Genomic DNA, 27,039 nt, shown 5'->3' with positions numbered 1-27,039 from the left:
CTGGACGAGGGGAGGTATTGAGCATGATAGGTTTCAACGTGGTTTTTGCTGTATATGAGAAAATATAGTTTAGAAATTTTCTTGTAGTTTTTATGGGTTTTCTTTTTATGTTCTCATTATTTTTCCTGAAATGGTGAAGAGGGTTATTTACTTCATAGTCGCTTAAATCCCTCATTCTCAATTATTTCAGAGTAATCAGAAGCTTCAGTTACATTCAAGTAAAAGATACATGACTTGTTTGTGTATGAAACAGCAAATCAGAAAAGGAATTCTTAGAAAATTAAAAGTCATCAATTTGGAATTCCATAGTCTTTGGAAAAGTAAATTATTAGTTTCTTTGAATGAAACCAGTTATGCAGAAGTCAGTTTGTATTGAATCTGTTTCATTCACTGAAATAAAGACTAGAAACAGCCAGGTGTGCCACCACCAAAATGCGGGTGGAAGTTAGTGAGTAATTCTCCCCAGGCGGCGGGAATTCGAGGTCCTCCGTGATCCCTGAGTTGTTTCAGATGGCTGATCGTCACAAAACCCTCAGAACTGGGCAAGGAAGACTTCCTGTGGAAAGGAAATCCTAATTATCACAGCCCGAACTGCAGGGGCAGGGCACATTGTCCCATCACGGAGTGAGCAGTCGTGTGACTCAGTCCCGTCCCTCCTGCTCCTTGCTGATAACAGGAAGATAGATCAGTTACTCTGAGTGGCCAGATACAGCCCAAGGCTCTAGTTGGCTCTACATCACGGCTCCTTCCTTCTGTGAAGTCACTTTTTAAGTAATACCTTATGGTGGGCAGGCTTTGTTTTCCTGCTGAATTTGAGGCTTTGCAAAGGAGTCTCAACAGTATTTAGTTGGTAAGACTCCAGCATCTGTCTCCTGGATTTTGTTCTGTTTGGTGGTTGCTGGGTACTATCAATAGCAGCTAACTACAGACCTATAGCAGAGGATTTCTAACTTGTTGCCTATTTCATGCATGCTGTGTAAATATAGACACACCGCTATTAATCTCCCTCGAAGTATCCCCCACCCTTGCCTCACACACGCATCCCGTTACTCTCACCACTTGCTGAATCAGTCTGGGGGTCCTCCTTAGTGAGTACCACTGTGGGGAGCGCTGCTAGCCAGCGCCATCCAGTGGAAGGGTAGGTTGTAAAAACAGTAGTGTGTGTGCGTTCACCTTATTCACCAGCTCTGGCACCAAGTGACTTCGGACTCTTCCCCGAGGTCAAAATGACCGTGAAAGGGAGGCAGTTAGAATGGGTTCAGTACGTTGAGACAGCCGTACCGTACAACTGAAGTCACTCATGTAAAAGGACTTGCATGACCGCTTTAAAAAGCAGCAGGAAGGACTTGGAACATGAGGGGGAGTATTTTGAGAGGATTATTGGCAATGTGTCTTTTTCTGTAATAGATTTTTAAAAATTTAAATATTTCCCATAGTATTTGCTCATAACTCATACATTATATTTAATAGGATGATATAAAATTTAGTCTCCAGAAATTTCCATAACTCTTTTAATTATGAAACAAATATTACAGATGTCTAATGCATGCCAGATTTACTTCATCTAGTTCTGTTGTATTTTTGAAATATTACTCATAATACATACGCCATAGGATATTGACCGGAATTGTATGTGGGTTTAAAAGTTTGGATGTGGTAAATTTAAAATGTCTTTCTGGTATTATTTCTCAGTATATTTGATACTCTAGTATATATCCTGTATCACTGAGAAGAGATTATTGAATATAATGTTTCTAACATTTAAATGGCCATGGAACGTTTTAATTTTTTCTGTGCAACTCATAAAATAGAAAATTCCTATTTGAGAAGCCTTATTCTACTTGATTACTGAAGTATCATTTATTGTTTTTTATATTCTGACCACTGTACATAGGCACCATAATGTCATCCCTCTTAATAAGGAACAGAAGTTTAGAGAGAAAGCTAATTAACAAAATCCTAAAGGCACTAAAGTATTATACATCCTACAGTACACATTCATATAGAGACCATTGAAGACTTACAGGAGAGAAAATAGCTAACTCCTAGTTTCTTACATATAAAGGAATTCAGAAAGTTTTTAAAGAGGAGGAGATACTTAGGTGCTGAAGAGTAGATTCTCTAAAACATTAAAATAATTCAGTTATAGCATTCAGTTAAACTTTACTGTAGGAAGGTGTTGTTTTTACAAGTTGAAGTAACAAAAGGTGTGATAAATAGTATTTTTAAAACTGTAAGTAGTGTCTGGCTTTGTGTTGAGATGAGAGCATGTTGTGAAGAGATCTGTGAGTGAGCTCATTTTCTGAGACTCCTAGCCTCCCTTTAATTAGCTGTGTAAGGTTTGCAGTTTAGGTCTGTGGATAGTTTTTTGTTTTCTCTAGATGACCAGAAGAAATTATTAAGAAACGGTAGGTTTCTGTAAAATCTTCCATAATCTCTTTGTTTCAGTTTCATGAGTCGCTTGAGCTTTTCTTTAAGCATGTCACATTTAGGATGGGGAGGTTATATACAAGTAAACACGGTAGTGACTTCCAAAAATATATAATCTTCATTTTTATAGGTCTGTAGTTTATTGGTCAGTTATGTTTTTTGAGAGCTTGAAGTTAAAAAGCAAGGTTTTTAAGGGGGAAAGAAAAGGAACATGCTGCATTCCCCTCAGTGGCCAGGTACGGAAGTGTGTGCAGACTCCGGGATTTCTCTGAAAGCGCTCAGCCCTTAACAGGTAGGGTCAGGATTCAGTCTGACTGCGTCTGATTCTAACCTGTCACAGTGCATTTCATGCAGAGCCTGAGTTACTCAAGAGCACACTGTGATTACTGTAACAAGCAGCTTCATTTTGAAGCTGGATTAAGATTTCCAGTTAGCCTTTAGAAAACGATGTACTTTATTTGGGGATAGAGGTACACTTATTTTTGGTTTTTCAGCTCGGATTTATTAAACACTTTGTGCCAAGTACTGGAAAGGTACTCCTCATGTGTTCCTTAATCCCTTAAACACTATTAATAGTAGATATTGATTCCTTGAACACTAATAGTAGAAGTCATGACTGCACTTCACAGAGCAGTGAACAGTTGGGAGTAGTGAATTTAGATTTGGAACCAGCTCTGTGGTTCCACCGTGCACGACTTGGACTGTTCTCCTGCACTTACCCTCTTCTGCCCCACAATTCGAGATATCGCACTACTTAGTACCAAAATCTAGTTAGTGGATATCACCTTCCAGTTATTTACTACAAGGCATTGTCATTTAGTGAGAAGGAAAATATTACCTGAACTAACCTCACCTCTTGGTTTATGTGGTCAATATGACCTTCCACACATTAGTAGTATGAGTGGCCAATGAAGTCATAACTTAAATGTCCTCTATAAAGTGAATTGAAAGGTCATGGTGACCAGAGCGCATGATGACTTGTTGGATGCTTGTGACCTGCTTTAATATAGATTGTGTGACAATAGTGAGAACAAGTTATAGGTTCGATTCTCAGTAGGGAACACTGGATTAAATTGTGTTTTGTGGTCACATGTTTTGATTTTAACGTGGTACAGTTGTTTGGTGAATCCTGTCAGGGCAAACTTGAGTACCTGTTGTAACATTTCAGGGCCATCCTGTTTGGTGATAAGAAACTCACTAGAGATAAAATAGTATCTATACTTGTTTGCATTTTTAGTGGAAAACAGAAGTATCTTCTTAATAGCAATACATTTAAAAATCATTAAAGTGAGTCTTAACTGAATATTTTAAATATATTTGATAATGCTTCATTTCTATCAGAAAATAATAACTTAAAGTCTGGATATCCATGAATGAGATACTCGGGTAAAATCATAAGATCAATTCTTAAAAATGTTAGAGAGAGGATATCTAATTTTAAATAATTAGTATTAATATTTGGAAAGTATTATTTAAATACATAAGGACCTAAAAAGGAATCTGTGATTTTTGTCAAAGTTTTAAAAAATGTGACAGCTTAAATCTCTTACCTTGCTTAATTATGTAATCTTGTTTTAGAACATTTTACCACTTCATATTAAGTGAAATAATTTCAAAAGTTTTATATCTTGAAGGAGTAGGGTGAGATTAGGTATTAAATATTAATTCAGTGTTTTCTGAGCAGGTCTTTTAAAGGAAGCTATAGTTTAAATTAAGAGGGAGTTGTACCAGAACTGTAAAAAGAGGACAGAGGCAAGGACTCCAAAATAAGAAGAGATGAGATGAGATGAGATGAGATGAGATATATATTTGAAAGAAGGCTTTCGTTTCTGGAATTCAAGGAGCCAAGGACTGTGTGACACAGCAAGAGTGCATGTTGGGAAGTCCATGTCAACAGTGCCCTATAAATTGTGCCAGGCTGTCACATTGTATGTTAGCATAACAAGAAACTCTTGAAGGGTTTCAAACGAAGGACTGATGAATGGGATTGTTCTATTTTGAATGGCCTATCTATCTATGATGAGAAAAATGCATTGGCAAGGATAATTTTGGAGGTCCAGGTAATCATTTAAGAGGCTGTTGCAACACTTAGATAAGAGTGTAATGACTTGGTCTAGGGTTAGTGTGGAAATGGGGAAAAGTAAATGGATTCATCATAAAATATGGAGAGAGGAATGACAGCTGCTAGTTAGGCATTAAATGTAGGGGATTAAAGGAGAACGGGAATCAAGAGTGATTCTGGTGTTTTTGCTTTGAGTAATGGAGGGAATAGAATGGTAGTGCCATTTACCAAAAAGGTGAAGACAAATGGAGAAATAAGAGGAGGTGAAAAACGGGCAGGTCATCTTTGTATTCATTAAGGTTGCATTTCCTCTGAGACATCCAGTGGATATATCAAGAAGTCCATTGCTTTGGGAAACAGTGAATGTAGAGATAAAAATGAGAATAGACTAAAATTGAGTTCATGTTAGTTCAGATCAATAGAACACTACGTATTCAAGCATTCTAGTAGCCCTGAAGTGTAAGAATGTAAGCCTCAGGACGTTAGGAATTCTGCAGCGTGCACTTTTTTGTACTTTCTGTCTTGAGCTACTTACGTAGTACTTGGTAAATACCAACTGTATAGATTATGAATGAACAAATGATTTGAAATAAGGTAATAACAAACAGTTTCTTAATTTACAGAACTAATATTCCATTTGTAGTTGTGTTTTTATTCTGTTATGTACAAGACATAAATTGCTATTGTAAAATTATCTGGTGCTGTTGCAGTGTTCTGCCTAAGAAAGCTTTCTATTTTAGAAGACATCACATCAAATGTTCTAAATCACATTCATTATATAGCATAGAATGCTTCCTCTCTAACATATTAAACATGGAATATTTTTATCTACAATTTCACAGATGTATTAAAATTAGTTAAAATATTTTGTGTTAGAACACTTTTCTTTATTTTCTGTTGTTTTCATTGTCAAAAATGTTAATCATATTCTTTAATCTACAAATCCTTGGTGATTATTAAGTGAAATGAATTTGGAAATCCTATGTTTAGTCCATACCTGCATTCCTCTTTTCCTGTAGGGATGACTGTTAGTGCGAACAAAGATGGCTTGGGAATGACTGTCCGAAGCATTATCCATGGAGGTGCCATTAGTCGGGATGGCCGGATTGCCGTTGGCGACTGCATTTTGTCCATTAATGAGGAGTCTACCATCAGTTTAACCAGTGCCCAGGCACGAGCCATGTTAAGAAGACATTCTCTCATTGGGCCTGACATTAAGTATGTATCATTTGGACCTTAATGAGTTGATCAAAATACCATTTTCAGTGTATATTTCTGTTTTATGTACAAAAGTTATTACATATGTATTTCATACAAATCACTCCAGAATTAACTATTTTTGGATAGTATTTGATTGTAAATATGTTCTAAGACTATCATTATGTTGAAAATTTGATAACAGCATGGCTTTGTGATTTTAATTTTACTTCTCCATTGCTTTGTCTGACAACTGTACATGTGAGATACGTGAGACATCTTTCACAGAGCAGTGACACTCATTCTTCAGTTCTTAGAAGTTTGGGTTGGGTTTAGTGTAAAGAATTGTGCACTACCTGATTGGCCTGTATGAATTTGAAAACCAAGCCAGTCCTATAAGGGCCAACTGTGAAAAAGTCTATGTAGGACAGTGCCTTTCTGACCCATAGTTTACCCTTTTTTGAACTATTCCGTGACATAAAAGGATCCTCCACTATGTTTCGTGAGGTCTAATTATAGGTCGTGTAGGATATTTTGTCAGAAAGTTCTTAAAATTTCCCATGATCCCCTAATCCCATAATGTTCTAAAAGCATGTTAAAATGTGATTTTAAGTCATGAACATTACTTGAGCCATCATAAAATGAGTTTATGACTTATACTTCATCCGTGTCTTTGTAGCATTAATCATTAAATGTATAAGGGAAAATTTATGAAATAAGAGCTCAGGGAAAGGTTGTTTACCTTAAGCTGTACAGGAGACTTTTTGTATTAGTGTTATTTTACTGACAGCATTCCATAATATCGATTCTTTCACAAAGTGTGTTTTGCTAGAGCTTAGTGAGGAAAACTACGTTTACAACCTGTTTTTCATTCTGCCATTAGTAAAAAGCAAAAACGTATATACCATTTCAAGTGGGGTTTGCTCTCTTATGTGAGATACTGTTTTAGGCAGACTCTTCACTGGTGGTCTTTTATATTTTTGCATTCTTGTTTGACTTTTACAGTTGAGCAAATCATCTGATCATGTTACTATTCCTTAATTATTTTACAGTGATAAGGTACAGGTGAACATTATTAAAAATTTCAGCTCCTCTATGAAAATTAAATGCTTCCTCACCACTTACAGCCAGTGTTCCTTTTGCTTACAAGATAAATCCTACAGATCCATGTGGAGGTTTCTATTGCAAAGACTTCAGCTGACACAGATTAGATACAGTATGAAATCCGAATACCCTTGTAACTGTGGTTTGACTTGTTGTGCTACAATGTGTGTGTAGTGCTCTGTGTACTGATTCAGGTCCCTTCACCCCGTTTTTGGCACTCTGAGCACGAGATCCAGTGCACGGTGCTAGCCTTACTCCTCAGTTCTAATGTCCTGCATAAATTAAAAAGTGGGCGAAAACTAAGACCATGTTGACATCCTTTTGATACATCATGCATCTAGTCAATTTTATGGAAGTTTTTGAGGTGCAGTTTCAGGCTCAGGTCTTTTCCTCCCTTTTCTTTTCTCATCTTGTGTGTGTGTGTATGTGCGTGCACATGCACATGTGTGTGTTTTCCTCCAAGTTTTGACCCAGCAGAATTACCCATTTATGCAGGGAGTGGCTTTATTATGACCTTGAATTATATCAAAAAATAGCTTCGTAAGTAATGGCTCTAATATCTCTGGAGTCAAAATGTACCGTAGAATTTTATACTACAAAATGGAGATTACCACAACTTTCCTGATTCTGGAAGTCAACCAGTCAATCCCTTTTTCACTTCACTAGTGAGCCCCTGACTCAGATGGTCATAGCTTGACTCATTGAATAAGTGAGGAAATTAAAATTAAAACCCTTACACATACCTGTTTTAGAGGAAAATATTAGATGATGAAACAATACAGCCATGTAGCTTGACCAAGGTTAGTAGCAGGTTCCCTGCCATTTGCACATACTGATCTTCACCCCATTCATTTCTGTCACTTGGCTTTAATGAAGCGAAGGTTTAGATTACCTAGAAGCTATGTGAGCAGTCCTCCCAAAGGAGAGTCTAGTTGTTCCATTATTCTGAATGAAACCGTGACACTTTCTCTAGCCAATTAAGCTTTGTACTCATTGCTTGGAACGAGGTTCCGTCGAGCTCACATTCTCTTCATTTCTTGGTATACACCTAGCTTAATCTGGAGTGCTGCTAGAGAGGTGGCTTGTGGGGACATAACAAAGGCTGTGGTTCAGTTACGTAACCGGTTGCTTATAGGGAAAGCATTGCTTATACAGACGATGCACTGGATTTCTTTGTTGTCATAGATAGCTGGGAACCTGTGTGTGTGTGTGTGTGTGTGTGTGTGTGCGCGCGCAAATTCATGCTTGCCTGGATAGATAATTTGAGTTTCAGGAGTTCAAGAGCAGCCAATTTAAGTTCCAGGTTTTATTATTTTCTATGGAAAGCAGATGTGAAGCTGCACCAGAATGCATTCTGTTTCACTTCTCACTCCACCTTGCCAGGAGCTCTTAGGGTTTTGTAATAATAGCCAGTGTTTTGTGCTTAGAAGCAGCTGCTTATAACATCTGCCAGATAATTGCTGAGCTCAATCGGAATTCACCTGCCTTAACCTAAAGTGTGGGATGAATTCCTGATCAAGGAATTAAAGATTGATTGCAGTTACATTTTTTCCATGCTTGTTAATAATCGTTGCTATAGACAGCAGTAAAGAGCAGATGCTTTTCTGGGGGAGGTGTAGATGAGAGGGAGGTGGAAATGGAAAAAAACCAGGAGCACCCACTTTTAACTACATATGTATGCATCTCACATTCTGCACAAGACATTGACATTTGTTAACACCATTGTAAAAAGATGCCACGGCGTATGCTTCACATTCTAGATTTTCTGCAGCACCTGCTGACGATCGAGCCCCCTTGTATGTGTGAGTATCGGTGATTCAAAAGCTCATTATGGCTGTGTGTTACAACTTGTCTGTGAAAACCGTTTCATGCTTTTGTAACATCCCAACGTAGGGATAGATCCAGATATAGATTTAGTGTACACAGTTTGGCTTTTGTCCCTCATTTATACAAGAACATAAATTCCAGCAGAACTACAAGATTGTTACATTTCACATTGCACTGGTGACCGGGAGTGCATTTGAAATTCGGGCTTCTTTGTAAGGCAGTGATCCTGTCTGCATGTGCAGGCACGGTCCCTGGATGAATAGCTGTGTCACACTTCAGCATCACCAATGGTGTTCCTTTTGCTTCTCCTGCATGTGTAACCAAAAGTTAGTTTATATTTCAGAATCTTAATACAACTCTCCAGCTGGTTCAGGGTGTGTATGAAGTGTGCCATTCAGCGTTCGTTCTCGGTGGCGGTGATTCAGGGTTCTGTGCGGTCCTGTGACGAGGCGTGTCTTGGGGTGCGGCATGTGATGTTGCACTGTGGGATCCCCTTGACGGCCTCCCTGATACACTGTGCTGAATGTTGGTATCAACTGCCTTTTTGCTCCTTCCCAGTGCAGCCAAAATTATCAGGAAAAATACTTGTAAAACCCCTTCCTCCCTACCCATTGATAAAAGAAAAAGAGCTTAAGCAAACGTAGAGGAAAACTCATTTTCAGCAGTGGGATAGAAACATCTTTACTTTCTCAAACCAGTTTCTAAACTAAATAGTTTGTGCTTACTGTAGTTTTGCTTTTGTGTCCTGTCGTTATCTCCTCACCTTTCCTGACTTTAACTTCTTATTTGTATAAGTTTCCCTAAATTTTCAGAAATAATATGACTTCTGAAATAGTCTGTTCAGGTTTTAGGCTTCTCATTATTTTTTATGCAAATTATAATCCTCTTTCCTGATAATGTATTGCACACATTTGACTCATTGATTTTGAAAAGATAACAACAAATTTACTATTAAGTATTTTTTGTGATAACTTAGGGAAGACGTTTTTATAGGTGAAGAAGTTATGGAGGGCAGAATGAGAATGTGACTCTCCTAGCCAGCTTGGCCGTAAATTCACTGATCTGTGCTTTCTGCCCCATTTCTGGCCCTTTAATAAGTGTCATGGAAAGATCTGAAAGGGTCTCTATGCTGCGCAGACCGATGGGTGTAATCCGGAGAGCCTTTCTCCTGCTGGAGCGCTGCCTTACATTTCATAGTGCTTTTCAGCTCACAGCGCCCTCAGGAAGGTGGCGCTGTGCTGTGGGTCAGGCTGTGGAGGGTCAGCGGTGGTAGTCTGTGTCCTTCCACGCTCCCAGTGACAGGAGAGCTCAAATCCCAGCAGCCCCACACTTTAGAGACCTGAAAGACTGAATGTTTTCTATGGAATCACAGGTATACCTGAAATTATGTGTCTTTCTCACTCCGGAAATTATCTCACTGGCGTAATTGTTACTTTCTTTCATAAAAGACACATTTTTATATCTTGGCCTTTTAATGCTAAGGTTTGATGGAATTATCATCTTAGTGAATAAATTATGGATAGTTTAATAGTATTTATGATTTCCTTATTGTGCTGTTATATACTACATACTGTTTTCTCAGCTGAGAAAAGACAAACGGACATCTAGTATAGTATTTCCCTAACTTTTGTCTTCATCAAATAATGTATCTGCAGTAGCCAACTTAAAAAATGCAACAATGTAAATAGGCTTATGTGACAGTAGTAATTTGCACACATCATGTCATAAGTGTGACTTATTCAGTATTAGCACAGTGCCTTTCACTTAATAGACGTTAGACTTTCAGTCGGTACTTTCAAATGTGAACAGCATGTCTTTCTTTGAAACAGAAATAAACAAGCAGTTGTAACCAATTAGTAATTATTTCCTTAAATGTATGTTGTTCAACTTCAAACTTGAGAGTTCATAGTTTAATAGAGCTAACAAAGTTACTGATAATGCTTATTAATGCTCATGCATTATGTGCTGTGGAAAAAGTAAGGTAATTCAGGATACACAATATTGTAATAGAGTATACCTAATTTGTTTCACCTAGGGAATTCAAATATTTTTAGGCAACATTAATATAATTACTGACAATTTGTTAATATGTGGGGCATAACACCAGTATTGTCGTAAGGGTGCTTTATTGTGGGGGTATAATAACCACTTATATTCTTTAGAATATTTCTACTGATGAGTTAATAATTTTAATTGTATGATTTTTATATACTAAACAATGAATACTTAATAAGGAAAATATAAAAATAAAGTGTTTAATTTTTAATATTTTTGAGTTTTTATAAAAAAGCATAAAGATTGTCAACATCAACGGTTTTTTAGTGTACAAAGTCTAAAAAAATAAGAGAAATAGATTCCTATATGAATTTCAATGAAAATACTGGTAGAACTCTACAAAAAAACCTTCATTTATCACACCTGTGGCAGTCTTCACACATGACAATATCACATTCTGTACACATGCATCGCTTACGTTGATTGCGCATGTGTTTTGCCTTCCTTGCTTTTTTGTTGAAATAGACATCTTACTGGTTTTGCTATTTTGTTAGGAGGTTTGTATTGTATTACACAGTATGTAGCTAACAGGAACATAAATTATCAGTAAAATAAAGTATTAAATTCTTAACATGTATTGTGTGTTTAGAATAAACATCAACATTTTCACATAAGCTGTGTACTTGATTACAAAACCTAAAACATAACATCAGAAATAAATTTCTGTATGAACTACAATGAAAATACCAATAGAGGGGCTGGGGATTTAGCTCAGTGGCACAGTGCCTGCCTGGCAAGCTCAAGGTCATGAGTTTGATTCCCGGTACTGGAAAAAAACCAAAAAAAAAAAAAAAAAAAAGAATTAAAAAAAAATAGAAAATACCAGTAGAACTCTACCACAAAAATAAGCTTTGCTTCAGTTGTCACAGCAAGGCAGTCTTCATTCATGGCAGCTGCAGGCTCCATGCGCACCTCTCACACTGACAGCATGTGTGCTTAACTTTCCTTTCCTATGTGGCAGGTCATTCCTGTCATCTCTCTTGTCTGTTTTTTCAGGTGCTTCCTACTGTATTGTATATTGTATACTTAGTAGGAAAATAAAATATCAATAAAATGTCAAATATGTAATGAGTACTTAGACTAGACATTAACATTTTCATATCAGCTGTTTACTTGTTTAAAAAAACTAAAAAGATAACATCAGCAATAAAAATGTATGTGAACTACACTGTAAATGCAAACAAAAGTCTACCACAGAAATACTTTTTTGCCTCAGTTGTCACACCCAAGGCAGTCTTCACCATGAAATATCACTTACACTGATAGCATGTATGTTTTCTTTTCCTGTCCTTTCCTGTAGGACATAGTTGACATCTTTTTGGTCTTCCTGTTGTCATAGGAGGTCTTTTGATGCTGCACCTGCCTGTTCATCTGTTAGCTCACGAGTGCGCTCCAAGAGCTTTTTGCGTGTTTCCCTGGGCAGAAACATTTTGTTTTTGATCTGCTGTAATTGGTCTCTTATGAGTCCTAGTCCCAGTCCTCTAAGAAAATTTCTCTGTGATATTTTACACTTGTTACTGTCTTTGGAAACTATCAAACTGTTTATGCCACGCATGTTTAGGATCGAGTAAAACACAACCATTGGCCAACACTTAGTGTTTCCAGCGACTTCATAGTTTCTGCATAACTCATCAACAACATCTCCTCCACTTTTGGTTTTGTGGTAGACAGTGAACTTCTCAGCCTTCCATTTTGTTGAGCTTTCCCTATCAATATTAGCATCGTAGTGCAATGTTGACATCAGCAATACCAGTTTGTTCTTCTTTGCCGTATATGAGGCCAATGTTATATCTTTCTGAAATCTAAAGATTGTATTATATTGTTCTGTGATTTGAAATTGTAACGTTTCATTTGGAATTTCTTCTTTGTTCCTGTGTATCGTTCCTACACTGGTCAACTTGTGCTCTATTAGCAAATGTGACATTAGCTGTAAACTGGTAAACCAATTGTCCAAAGTCACATTCCAATTAGTTTTGGAGAAGAGAGCAGCAAGTCTTTTCACAACATCATTTGGTTTATTACTATACAAGTAAGGGCCTGGTAGCTGAGTTCCAGGATAAATTTCTAAATTGAAAACACAGTAAGTCTTTGGATCTATAATGACATAATTTTTTGTTTTTTGTTTGTTTTGTTTTTTGAGAAAGGGTTTTGCCATATAGTTCAGGCTGGCCTTGAAATCAATAGGTAGCCCAGGCTGGCCTCCAACTTGCAGTGATCCTCTTGCCTCAGCCTCCTAAGAGCTGGGATTACAGGCATGTGCTACCACATCTGGCTACAACAGCATAAACTTTTATGCCATATTTTAAAGGTTTGGGGGAATATACTGTCTGAAGCTACAGCAGCCATAAAATGCTGCAAGATGTTCATCGATAGTCATGTTTTAATATGGTGTGTAAATTGCTTGACAGTTAACCACAAATCTTTCAAACCATGAGCAGATAGCAGCCAGATTATCAGTTCTTTTTCTTACTCAGAGGGTGGTTTCGTCATCAAACCTCAGGCAGTTTTGAAGGAACTCAGATCTCCTCAGTGTCATTGTCTTTCTATAAACAAGTCGTTACTCATCACTTTTCTGTAAGTCTTTCACATTCCTGTGATTACCATGAGGAAGCCCTGCTAAATATAGCAGACCTGTAAATGCTTTCAGTTCAGATAGTGGGTGTCATAATAAATACATTTTGAGTATGGTATTGGTGCATACAGAACATTTTATTTGTATTTCAGAATTTGTGTATTTTAGAACATCTTGTAAGATTTGTCTGTTACAAACAATTTCCAACGTTGAATGGCAGTGCTGGCATTCTGCCCAGTAGGTTTCACCTTTGCCAAGATCCTCATGATATTTTTGGTCCTAGTTCTAACACTGGATTGTTCCATTTGGTTGTGTGACCATTTTGTAATGTTTCTATTAGTCAAGTGTGTACTCACATAGTTTCCTTGTCCACTCAGTCAAGGGGGTCTGTATGCCCTATTTCTGTATTAGTCGACTCTTGTTCTATTTCTCTGTCACAGGAAATTTGGCTCATGTGGCCAACATCAAAGTCATTGACATCTTCCTCATCCATGTATGAATGATCTCATGATTCACTTTCAGCCTCCTACAAAACTTGCAGATCTGGATTTTCATGTGCCATTGTACTGAACTGGGCTACTTGTACCAGAAAAATTGAAGGAAAACTTTTATTTAAAACAAATCCTAAATGCACAGAAATTTAGCAATGAGCATTTCATGTCATGGGTAAAACTCACATGTTGCTGTTTTGGTTCTGCTGGGCACCCCTTGTCATGTGTCTGCCAAGGGGTGAAGGCCCAGAAGGGGTTTTGCTTTCCCAGCCTCAGCTACTGTCAGTCACACCCACGTTCCATTTGTTGTTAAGTACATGTTTAGAGAACAGAAAAGTGGAGTGGGTGCATTTTACCCTGTGATGCTCAGGTAAACGTATAGAAAGCCCGTTAGGTGGGGTATTATGTGGGTAAAAGCCCCAGTTTGACACTCTTGCATACATGCCCACACCTTGCCATTCATCATACCAAGTGGGTAAACACAAACATTGCTTCTTCTGTCACCCAGGTGCAGCTACTGAGATGCACAGCTGGCTACTATTATGTTTAAATACAAATTTATGGTAGAAAAGTATGGGATAGGTTGTTGTAGCCCAGTGTTATGCCCCATTGAATAATGTTAGTATTATTATTTTGTAGTGTTGGGAAATTAAACTCAGAACTTCGCATGTGCTTGGAAAGTGCTCTACTGCTGAGCCACATCCCCAACTTTCTAAGTATTTATGAATCTTCCTCATTTCAAAAACTTGCTGTTAGCTTTCTCATTTGTAGATACAGATATATGTGTATATATATATATACCTATATATATATATTTATGTTCTTCCCTATGTGATTATTAGCAGCATTTAGAAATTTAATTTCAGTTATTATTTTTGCCAATGGAATATTTTTACCTTTTGAAATTTGAGTTGTCTGATGAGTATGCCAGTTAAATGAGTTGTGTAAAATGTAGACCTGAGAGGACAACACAGTTTTGCCCTATTTTGGAAGCTTTTACTAACAGGGAAATGTTTCTTTCTCTTTGCTCTCATGGATTATATTTTGCTTCAGAATTAGTTACGTGCCTGCAGAACATTTGGAGGAGTTCAGAATAAGTTTGGGGCAACAATCTGGCGGAATAATGGCACTGGATATTTTTTCTTCCTATACTGGCAGGTAAGTGAGACATTTAATCTACTATAATGAGTGAGTAATCAATAAGTTAAAGAGGAATCTGAAACAAAGTCAGGGAAGTTAAGTAAAAAGTCTGAATTTCTTTTCCTCTTCCAAGATTTTTAAACATATTTTCGTGATTACTTAAGGAATTATCATATAATCTAAAGAATTGGGGGAATATGTGAATATTTAAATCAAGAAATTAAAATAATCTTTAATTCCACCTAAGATAGCAGTTTTAGCACAATTATCAAATACATCTTCAGAAATTTTATTTATGTCTTGTAAACAGTATAAGTCCATAAACATTGTAATACATGCATACTTTAGTCTTCTAGAGAATGTTGAGTTGAACATCTTGATGTATGAGCATGTTATGCTTGAATTAGAATATTGGCTTTCCCACAGTGAATGTACCATTATATTCTCTTGGTTGTAGGCTTTTTTTCGTTGCACTGATAACAGAATACCAAATTTTTCTCTCAGTGTTCTGTAGAGCAAAAGTTCTGCCTTTCCTTACAGAATATCAGGACATCGTAGAATACCCTGGTGTCCAGTGATGCTGCAGGAATCATGATATTGATTATTGCTTCCTCTGAAAGTTTCAGTATCAGTGAAAGGGACTCTATGTGTTTAATAAGGAGAAGGAATGTTACAACCTTTGGGGCCTCATGAAGTTTCTGGGAAAAGGAATACTCACTCCCTTCTGTCAAAGCTCAGCCATACTTCACTGTAGAGTTTCCATCCCAGGATTAATGGCTTGAGTTGAGTATGGTTTGCTTGTGCTTCTTGTCTTATTGTGAGGGTGCTTAATACAGTTATGAGACAGCATTCCATTGTCCGTCTGAAGTGTTTCAAATGGCATAAAGAATACACCAGGTAACATATTAGTCTTCATAAATTCTGCGGCCTTAACACACTCAAAAGTTATGGATTACAGGGAGCCACTGTTAACACTGCTTCTCTTGCAGCATAGAAAAGAGAGGACCTTGATTATCGAGTGCTATGACCATAGAGAAAGTATGTTTGCTATTAATATTAGTGCTTAACACAAAATAAAACAATCTGCAGTGAAAGGAAGCTGTCCAGGTCCCACAGCTAATAAGCATCCGAGTCACGCTTAAAATGAAAACACTTGAACCTCGTTCCTAAACATTGAATCCAAAGGAGGAACTGCATAAATGTATAAAAATGTGTGCTGCATAAAAATAGGTGGCAGCAGAGCATGGAAGTTAAAAGCTAAGGTTTTGTGGTAAGATGGCTTCAGTTCAAATCTCACTGCTGCGTAACTGTGTGACTTTGCCCCAGTTACTTTACCTTATGCATACATGCAGATATAAATAGAGTTAGTGATTATAGTTGATAGAAATTTCTTTGGTTGTCAGCAGTTTAACACTGAGAAAAAGAAATCTAACTTTGGCTGAATGAAAGGAGCCTAATGAGAATTGATCCGTTCTGCTGTAAAGAGACGTGACACTTGAGTCTCAGAATCCATACTCTAACATGGGGGAAAGAATAGTCTGGACATTTAGAACAGCTTGTCTGGGTTAGTGAATAAATTCAAGGTTTTGAAATAATTTGAAGACAATAAGGTTTATTTTTCAAGCAGTGCAGGGTATTTATTTTCTCCCAAGGCAGGACCATGGGGCAGTATGACCAGAAGTGTTTTTGAGTATCTCCCACTGGCTAGGTTTTAGGGCTGAAATTTCTCCCTCTATCATGGCTCGCTCTCCCCAAATTCTAAATCTATCTTCCAGGCTTCCTTTTGCTGTCAGATTTTTTCCAATTACATTTAGTGGGGTAAGCATTGTTTTCACCTCTCTGCCTTCATCCTCTGGATAAAGAGTATTTCTCAGGGAGTACATTTTTGGTATCCCCTTCTTGGACCTGTTCTCTATCTGGTCCTACTGTCAGATTTAGACTCCAGGCAGCCAGCCCCATTCAGAACCTATCCTTGCTTTGGAATTCAAATGCAAAACTGAGGAATAGGCTTCTAACAGCTAGATTTCATTTTAATCATGTTTTTTGCTATCACTGAGACCAGAGAAAGGGCAAGACATTGTAGGGGATCCTGAGCCATTCCTCTTCAGAAATGTGACCACATTCAAACACAGGTGATAAAGATTACATCATTTGAGGGGGGTTCAGGATTACTGCAGTGGAGAATGGTTAGAGTTTGAACATGTGTTTCTTTTGATTTTTTTTCAGCTTTAGCAGTCTTGTGAAGATATTTATTAGATCAGAACTTTTATAGCCTTCTGTGCTTTAAAAGGAATATACAAACATGTTTCTTTAGAAATCATTTTTCCCAATAGCATAAAGACATACCATAGCCACTTAATTGTTCTCAATTGCTTTTCAGCGTCTTTTATTCATGCAAGGTATACCATTGGAAAAACAAAATAGTGTTTGGTGTAAGTGTAGTTTTACTTACAGTCAGTCAACACACAGACACTTTTGTTATATGGTTGGTATCTGGTAAAATGTGAACTGTTAAAAAACACTGAAAGTGCATTTTAAAAGAATGTTCTGTTCCTGGGCCCTGTGGATGGGCTAAAGCCGAACCAGAAGCATTTCCTACCTTTCTTTAAAAGTTAAAGGGACAGTGTGATCTATCCTTAGGAAACAGAAGCTAAATTGCTCACATACTTGCTATCCAATTGCTTCAAGGTAGGAAGCAGAGCTCTGTGTGCTTGTAACTGACCTAGTACCTCTTGTTTTTTGGCAAATGGTAGCAATTTAGGCGATATTTGTTGAATTCTTCTTTAAAATTTCAATATTTATTCATTTTTTTCTGTACTCTCCTGTGTTCTATTAGGAAACAAAGAGGCTAGACCCAGCATTCAGTTATATTTCTAGACTGTTATGGTAGATTGATTGTAATATAAGGTTCTTATTTGATTTGATTTGATTTTTTCCTCTACCATAAAAATATTATATATATGTTGGTCAAGTATAGTGAAACTATAAAGCAGTTAGCACTGTCAGGAATTAAATACATAGAAAACATTATTGCATTGTGAAACTCTCATGCAGAGACATTCCGGAACTACCAGAGCGAGAAGAGGGGGAGGGAGAGGAGAGTGAGCTCCAGAACGCGGCGTACAGCAGCTGGAATCCGCCCAGGAGGTAAGGATTGCTGTGTCTTCTGCCCACTTAGGGAGAGACGTGTTCAAGACAGGGAATTATGGTTTCAGCTCTCCACTTGTGCTTTGGGCAAGTTACTTAATATTCCTAACCCTGTAATTCTCCTTGTGTACATTGAAGAAAATAACGTATGTCATACAGGGTTACAACTAACATACATGTGATGATCTGGCATATACTGTAGACTAAGTAAAATTAGGGAAAATTATGCATAGGTAGTTGAAGTACATAATACATTCTGGAGAGTTTTATTTTAGGGGTAACACCATTTAAATTTTATTTAGCATTTGTAGAAACTAGATATGCAGCAGATGTATATTTAAAATGTGTGTGTGTGTGCGCGCGTGTCTGTGTAAGCAGCTTTGTGGTTAAAACCTGTTGACCCTAAACCGTGCTCCCTCTGGCACCCGTTTCCAGGTGTATCACTGTGTGTCCCTCCGTCGTGTCACGGTGTAGGTGAAGAACGTCCTCCAAAGGCTTGTGGAGGGTGATCGGAGCAAGGGTGCTGTGCTCGGTGGAATCAGCCGCTCAGGAGTTGGCTGAGGCCGGTTCGAGGGAGAGTGAAGCTCCCTGCCGGCCCCGCCCTCTTCTCTGCCTCCGGGGCCCTGGGTGGGAGCAGCTCACCTCTGGGGGAGGGGGGGGCGCGGGCGGGCAGGCTCTTCCGCCTGGCCCTCGAGGTTCTCTGTATCAGCCTGAGGAACAGGAACCAAAACTTCCGAAAGGATGAACCAAAACAAACCTTCCGTCCCTTAAGTTGCAGTTGTTGAGTATTTTGTCCCAAAGTGAGGAATGTAGTACTATAGCACAGTAATGTATTCATGCTGAGTAGAACCAGCTTGAGCTTGATAGGACATCATTGAGTCCTAAAGGCCGAACTTTGTGAATAAGAAGAAGTAAATGCAAGACATTAGCCCTCCCTTCAGGGAGATATTATATACTTGTCTGCGCAAACCATAGAAACACAGGAAACAAAAATGATACAAGGTAGTTTGCATTAATTATAAAAGTTTTAAGTAATCATGGACATCCCTCAAAACAGACGTAAATGTAAGCATCATGAGATAGATACAGTTTGATATTTTCTTTGCTCAGAAATAAATTTGAAGCTGGGCATGGTAGCGCATGCCTGTATTCCCCGCATTCGGAAGGCTGAGGCAGGAGGATCACTGGGAGTTGGAGGCCAGCCTGGGCTACGAAGTGAGTTCAAGGCCACCCTGAACTGGGTAGTGAAACCTTGTCTCAAAAAGACCAGAAAAAAAAAAAAAAAAAAAAGAATTTGAGCCCACAGCCATTCTATTTGAACATTTTCGAAATATAGAGAACATTTTATGTTGCTCTCAATGAATTAGCACTTCCATTCATCCAGAGTGAGTTCAGAATTTGAATTTCTTCAAAAGCTATGCAGTTTGTTTTAAAAAAATTCAAATCTCCCCACAGCACTGCTCACACTGAGAACACGATGTAAATGATAGATGTGTGCCATAGTTACAAGGTGTGAAGTAACTTATGTGTTTGTAGATTGAGGCAGAAGTAAGTTAGATGAAATTATTTTGTAACAGATGGTCATAATTTAACATGAATTTTGTTGGACAGTAATGACAGGAGAAATGATACATTGGTCAGTTTTAGGAACAACATAGTGGGATGAATGGTTTGTAGAAGGCAATATGCAGAATGATTAGAATCAGTAAAAACTTTGACATTTTCTAAGGCAAGTTTATTCCTGCCAGGTCTTGATTACTTGATTGCTACGGTAGGGCTAATAACAGAACTTCGTACATTTGGAGAGGAGTTAGTAAGGTAACATGTCTGAAATCCTTAGCATGATGCCCTAAACAGAGTGACTACGCCAGTGACTGGCCTTGTTTATAATAACGTAATTTTCATCACTAATAAGTAAGCTAAGATGAAGCACTGGACACAAGGATCGTGGTGGACTTCTTTTAAGAGAAAGAACAGTATACTTCTGGACTACTTTCTTCTCCTAAGTTTTAATCTTTACATCAGCCCAAGAAACATCTTTAAAGGTAGTAACTACTTTACATAAAGAAAGTTTTTGAAGCTCTCATAAATCCCTCTGAACAATCTGATGGATGAAAAATGACACCTTACCTTAATAAGAAAGCATAGCTGGATTAATTGGGTGGGGTACACATTTGTCATATTGATTGAAGAAGAATACCAGCATCATGAAAGGCTTATCGTTCGCTTACTGTGTACCAGTGTTTGTTTTGTACTTGGGTGTATTGAGTAATTTAATCATCACACAGCTCTCTCTAGAGGCCCTTACTGACACTGGTTCACAGCTAAAGAAATAATGCGACAGACGGAGATGCCTGTTGTCACATGATTACTGTATTACGTGACAGTAGGCTAAGATGTGGACTCAGAAACTTAGTTCACTGCCCAAAAGTGTGACCTCAGAGCTGTGTTTACCTTTGCATTCCTAAATTTCATGCTTCTTAAACCGATGTCTGAATCTGTAGAAAGACCCACATTTTTTCCTGTGGAATTACCTCTGAAATGAGAATATCTTCCAAATTGTTCCTGTTACAGATCTTCATTTCCTTTCCCAGGAGCGTTCACCGTGCTCTGTCTCATGAATACTAGCCTAGTTCCTCAGCACTCTGGTTATTTTAGCAGCTGTGTCTTTTAAGTTGTTTTCTCCATAGCTAAGGATTCACGTCTTATTTCCAGGCAGCCTATTTAAAATTTTACTATCTGTGCCAAACCCTTAAGAGAAATGTGGTGCTGTAGTCCGTGGGTTACTTACCCTCTCTGCCGTTCTTTCCTTCTTCGTACAGTGGGGCTAATAACAAGTATCCATCTTGAAGACTGATGTGAGCATAAAATGCAGCTCACTTGGATGAGACATCATGAGCCTTTAATAAGTGTTAACTGTTATTTCTGAGTGTTTGAGTAATTCCAGAAATCACCTAACCAGAAAGAGCCCTAGGAAACGTTTCATTTCACCCACCCATTTTAAGAGAAAATGAAAATATTTCTACTGGTGTATTCTGACTTCTTACAAATGCACATGCAGTGGCTAAGTTACTGACTTGTGTGCTCTGCCTATTTACCTTAGGAAATGCCTTAAGAAACAGAAAAGAATACTGGTTCTTTTTCACAGAATTTCTAGAGAGTGAGAAAATGGTGAATAGAATTTTAACTTGTTTATTCGTAAAGATTTGGTGAGATCAAGGTTCATGGTAAAATTCTTTAAAACTAAACAGGTGACGTTTCTAAGGTTATAGATTTCCTATTAAGTAGAAACACTGACCAGAGGAAACATGTCTCACCATTAGTGTTTGTGTGAATCTTCGCCGGCCCCCTCCTTCTCTGTGATGCACTTTGATTCCTAGCGTTTTCTTTTTGGAATGCCTCTCAGTTTTCAGGATTCCTTATTTGATGTTTCCTTGCCTTTGGGAGCACTTCAAATATTAGTGCTGAGGGCACACCCGACCGTGCTGTCTTCTTTACTTACTGGCCAACGCTGTTCTCTTTTATGAGGTGTGGAGCAGATTGCATGCGTTCCGCAGTGGTCTGCTGCCTCCCCACAGACAGACCCGCACTGCGGCTCACCGTATTCTTACATACCTGCCTTTTCACGAGGTGCGTACTTGAAATCGATTCATAAGTCCTACAGCTATTTCTAATTACTGCACAGGATCACTTGTTTGTTCTGTGGATAGCGAAGCGCATGCAAGACAGAGGACGCAGCTCGTGCCAAGGGCCCACGGCAGGATCATATGCTGTGCATTTAAAAGCAACAGGAAGGAGATGTGGTAACTGGATTGGAGAGAGCAAAATATGTGTTAGGGGGTTTAGGGAGGTAGAGGAAGAATGAGATTGTGTAGGATTTTGTCGGCCGCTGTTCTTCATGCCTCGACTCTTAATGAACAGGTCTGCTTTGGCAAGGAAGATTTTGCAAAGACAAGGCTCTGATGTAGCGTATGCAGGAGTGTTCTTCCCTGGATTTGGCTGCTAAGCTTGGAAGCTGCCATCTGTTCAGTGGTAGCTAAATTTACTGGCTTCTTAGTGCCTGTGATATTAAAGTTCCTGCAAAATGGTACTGGTACATTGGTCTGTGCCCCAGCCTGAGTGTGAGTCCAATATTTATAACAAATCAGCTACGTAGATACATTAGTATTTGTCAGGCCTTACAGAGCTTATCCTTAGGAAAATATTTTAAACCCTCGTTTTCTACTGGTATACCCTTATTTTGAAAAATATTTACTTGCTATTCTTTTGAACAATTTCAATCACTTTGAAGCTGTGGTTCATCGGCATTAAATACACTCACACTGCTATACAGATGCCGCCGCCGTCCATCTGCAGAGCTTTTGTCGTCTTGCAAGTCTGAAACTCCGTGTTCATTAAGCGAGCGGGTCCCGTTTCTCTCCTCGCCTTTCCTAGCGACCGTCACTGTACTTCTGTCCTACGAAATTGACTGCTCTTGGTGTCTCGTACTCGGGACTCACACATTTGTCCTTTATTTCACTTAACGTAGTGTCCTCAGAATTTGTCCATGTTGAAATACTCTTCAGAATTTTCTTCCTTTTTAAGGATAAATAATAATCCATTGTGTTATGCATTATTCTGTCCGTTCATTTGTTTTGATGGGCCTTTGGTTGTTTCTACCCTTTGATTATTGTGAATAAAAAATGCTTCTATATTATAAGGGTAAAATGTATCTACGTGAAACCCTGTTATAAATTCTTTTGGGTATACACCAGGAAGTGGAATTACTGAATCATATGGTAATTGTATTTTTAATTTTTAAAAAGAATCAATGTAGAATTTTCTATAACAGCTGTACCATTTTACATTCCTACCAAAAATACATAGGTTCCCAATTTCTCCGTATCCTCACCAATGCTTGTTACTTTCTGCTCTTTTTGGTAGTTGGAATTTTAATAGGTACGAGATAGTATCTTATTGTGCATTGATGTAAACATGTAATGATTAGTGCTAGGAAGCATCCTTTAATGTGTTTACATGCCATTAATGTATATTCTTTACGTAAATGTCTATTCAAGTCCTTTGTTCGTCTTTAATCTACTTGCCTGTTCTTTTGTAATTGAGTTTTAGAAGTACTTCGTATATTCTGCTTATTTATCCCTTTTCAGATTGCGATTATCAAATAGTATTTTTCTCCTATGGCTTGTCTTTTTACTCTGTTGGTGGTGTCCTTTATACAAAGATTTTCATTTTGATAGCTCCGGTTTGTTTTTGTTTATTCCTTTGTCAGTGCCTTCGGTGGCCTATACAAGAAGGCACTGCACAATCTAATATCAAGAAGTTTTTCCTGTATGTTTTCTTCTGAGTTTAAAAATTTATTTTTATAGGGTTGAACTGTGGAGAGAACCAAGCAAATCCCTGGGCATCAGCATTGTCGGTGGACGAGGGATGGGGAGTCGCCTGAGCAGTGGTGAAGTGATGAGAGGCATTTTCATCAAACATGTTCTGGAGGACAGTCCAGCCGGGAAAAACGGAACCTTGAAGCCTGGAGACAGGATAGTAGAGGTACCCTTCAGTGAGCTTTCTGTGTCAGAATTCTTCACCTCTCTCCCCTCTTTACTGAAGGAGTTGCCACCTCTGTACTGGTTACTCTGCTCAGGGCTAGAGAAAAGTATGTTTGTGGTTAAAATGTTTCCTTTCATCCTTATTTTTCTTCCTTGTATGTGGTGGCACCCTGTATAGCTCAGTGTAGAAACTGATGCTTAGAAATATTGCCAGCCAGTTTTTAAAATACTAGCACCACTGTAAAATAATTACATCCGTTTAAAAGCATAAAAAAAATTTCTTAGGGAAAATACTATTATTTAAAATGGTATATAATTACATATATATTAAATGTTATATGTCATAATTGTTTTCCAACACGCTTTATCTGTAGAAATACTTTGTCATTTCAATGTAGAAAAGTCTTCGTTGGATAAGACTGTATTCCAAGTAAGTCTTTCTGTTTTGCAAAAGCTTCAAACGCCAAGACCTTGATTATTGCTCACGTGCATACTTTGCTCCCAGGCCTCTTTCAGTGACGTGTGCACTGACCATCGAAGACACTGCCTGTTTGCACAGGAGTCACCTGTGCGTGTGTGCCCACGTGTGTATGACTACACGGGAGACACAGGGTACAATCAGTTTGTCTGCAGTCCCTAATTCCACACCAAGTGCAAGGTTCTAAACGGGCTCCTCTCACTTGAGTCGCATACTCATTTGCTCTGTGAATATTGCTGGAGGGCCTGTCGCATTCCAGGTGCTGCCTCAGGCTCTGGATGTCCCATAGAAGATAAGGCATCATGGCTCTGGCTCGAGAGACTGGACAAGTTGGTCCCTCAGGGGCAATTTGCCAAGTACAGTTATATTTTAAGTGGTCCAGAACGGGCACCTGACTCAGATTTTCTGATTTACACAATTAACCAAAAGTGATAATTTCAAAATAAAGACAGCTTTATTACTATAATGGCCATTACATTTATTCTGTTGATCACATCTTTTTCTAAACCTGTATAATGTATGCATCAAAGTGCCATTGCTTAGGTTACACTTACCGATCATGACTTTAAAGTGGAGATTTAGCCAGGTATTTAGCCCAGTGGCACAGCACCTGCCTGGCACGCATGAGGTCCTGAGTTCGATTCCCGGTACCCAAGGAATAACTCAATAAAATAAAATAGGGATTTATTTTCTTACTCTTTTACTGATAGTCTCTGAAAACCAAGGCCCTGTTCCCTTTTTCCCACTGCACTCGTTCATAGGGAATAGTGACAAGCTATTTCTCCCCGCTGCTTCCTTGTCTTTCTTTAGAATTTATGTTACTCCACTGTGAAATAATTCTTCGAGCATTCCATGTAAAATTTTCAATTTTAGATCGTCATTAAAAAGTTTATTTTATACATTCTTTGTTATAGATGTCTTTGGCATCTATAACGAAATAAAAACTTCGTAATTATTTCTTTAAAAGATTAATCATAGTTTGCCCCAAAATATTGATTAAATACATTGAGTTAAAATATGCCTTTCAAATTGAAAAGAAATAAGGATTCTGTGTTGAAAAGTAGCATTAATTTAGCATAATTTGCTAGCGTTAATTTAGCTAGCATTATGCTAACTGGTGCCTTAAGTGCAGAGGATATTCCATTAAAGAAGAAAGCCTTAGGCCTCTGTAATACTGGGGATGCTGAAACATGCCCGTGCTAAGAGCACCTGAGAATGTGTGTAGGTAAGTGAGCGGAGAGCTGCAGAGTAGTGTTCCGAGTGTAATGTTCCTTGGACTTGAGCAAAGATGCAGAGCATCCTGTTAGCATTTCCCACTACTGGGATGTACGGTGACACAGTAGACAGGAATACTGGCTTTTGTTTTACTTGGACACACACTTTAAAGCCACTTGAATGTACACCAAAAAAAAAAAAAAATGCTCTGTCATCCATGTGTCAACTTGAGGGAGATGTTCAACTAAATCAGTAATTCTTTGTAATTCTTCAAAACTGATAATATCCTATTCCAACATCTAATAATAGATTTTCTTGTCCAGAATTTTGTCTAGTCTGAGCTTAGTAATTGAGAATGATAAGATGTCAATATAATCTAGTTATCTGGCAGGATTAGCATTTGGCCTTTTAAACTATTTTCCTCCTTGTTTATGTAGTATATTAGCTGAACTGATCATCACTTAGACAGTCCATGGTCAATAAAAAATCACAAAATAGCTCTTACTTTCCAACTGTTTATATAGGAATTACTAACAGATGAGCACAATTTCTTGGCTCCCAGCTCTTGTCATGTCTATTGCAAAGATTCTTTTACAAAACTAACCTTACTATAATGTGATTTTTCTGGACATCAGAATTTTGTTTTTAACTTGAATAAAGCATCACTTGCCTCCTCCCAAACCGCTGTATAATGAATTAGAAGAAAATCGACATAGTGACTTTCATGGTAAACACACTGCTGCCGGTCCCTTTTATTATTTCTTTGTTGGTGCTGATTTGTTCATTTGAAGGAACAACTGAGCAGTGTAAGGAATGCAGAGCAGAGTGCCATCATGCCAACTGATTACTGTTTCAGAAATCTGTGTCCAAAGGAAGTTACCACAAGTCTGCTGTGCAGCCCTGAAAATAGTCTCAATTATGACAGATACTGAAACAAATTTTCCAAGAGCCTAATGGAGGGTCCTCAAAACACCAGATCCACAAATTGTTCTTTTACTCTATAGCTTCTTGAAATGTTAAGCTTAGGCCTTCCATTGCAGGTGGATGGAATGGACCTCAGAGATGCAAGCCACGAACAAGCTGTGGAAGCCATTCGGAAAGCAGGCAACCCTGTAGTCTTTATGGTTCAGAGCATTGTAAACAGACCAAGGGTAAGCGAACATAAAGGGCCATGTAGGCATATCCACACAGTGCTCAACTTGGAGTCTAACGCAGCGAGGGCCAAGTTGTCTGTATGAGCGAATACGGATTCACAAAGTCAGAAGACTTGCTCAGATTTTTTTTTGCTCTTTTAAACATTGAGTTACCTTGAAAATTCCTTTCACCATGTTTAATAGTCTTAAAGTCTGTTGAAAACACACAGAAGTAGGACTTACTTGTGGTCCTAGTGTCTAGATGGTCAGCTACGCATTCGTTATAGGCACAAGCTATGCAAATTGTTGCAAGGAATGTGGCACAGTTCTTCAGGGTAAGAGGCTGTGATCTCCGGAGGGGTCGCTTGGAAGCCAGGATTACATTTCCTTTGAGTTGCTCCCCAGACCGAATCTGCCCGTAGGTCTCCGATGTGTCTGCGCATCGCACTGAGCAGTAGGTTTGCGCAGGGTGGGTGTTGTTAGTACAGGTGGTTCTCTAACTGCGGTTACCAGCTGTAGTCACTGAGTCGTTGGCCACTGTGGGGCGCCTAGCGCACAGAAACCTGCTAACGCGCTTTGCGGTCAGTCGTCACAGGCAGAATAGCTTTGAGAATATCTTAGAAACTGGAGGCACATTAGTGAACA

General features: G+C 38.4%; 1 protein-coding gene across 9 annotated transcripts in view; it reads left to right on the top strand.

The window, feature by feature from the left end:
- Positions 1–27,039, top strand: part of Mpdz (multiple PDZ domain protein) — a 147,731-nt gene that overhangs the window by 78,451 nt on the left and 42,241 nt on the right. For 8 of the 9 annotated variants that reach the window (XM_013516315.1, XM_013516322.1, XM_013516317.1 and 5 more), the window contains 5 exons: positions 5,512–5,710; positions 14,792–14,896; positions 17,933–18,025; positions 23,392–23,569; positions 26,302–26,412. In XM_013516315.1, coding sequence (XP_013371769.1) covers positions 5,512–5,710; positions 14,792–14,896; positions 17,933–18,025; positions 23,392–23,569; positions 26,302–26,412 — 686 coding nt within the window. The remainder of the gene's footprint in view (positions 1–5,511; positions 5,711–14,791; positions 14,897–17,932; positions 18,026–23,391; positions 23,570–26,301; positions 26,413–27,039) is intronic. The other variant, XM_013516321.1, reaches the window with a different exon arrangement.

The sequence above is a fragment of the Chinchilla lanigera genome, unplaced genomic scaffold, assembly GCF_000276665.1.
Source record: "Chinchilla lanigera isolate Chin_1 unplaced genomic scaffold, ChiLan1.0 scaffold00033, whole genome shotgun sequence".
NCBI lineage: Eukaryota > Metazoa > Chordata > Mammalia > Rodentia > Chinchillidae > Chinchilla > Chinchilla lanigera.
Note: the sequence above shows the minus strand (reverse complement) of the source record. Positions and strands in the feature narration are given on the sequence as shown.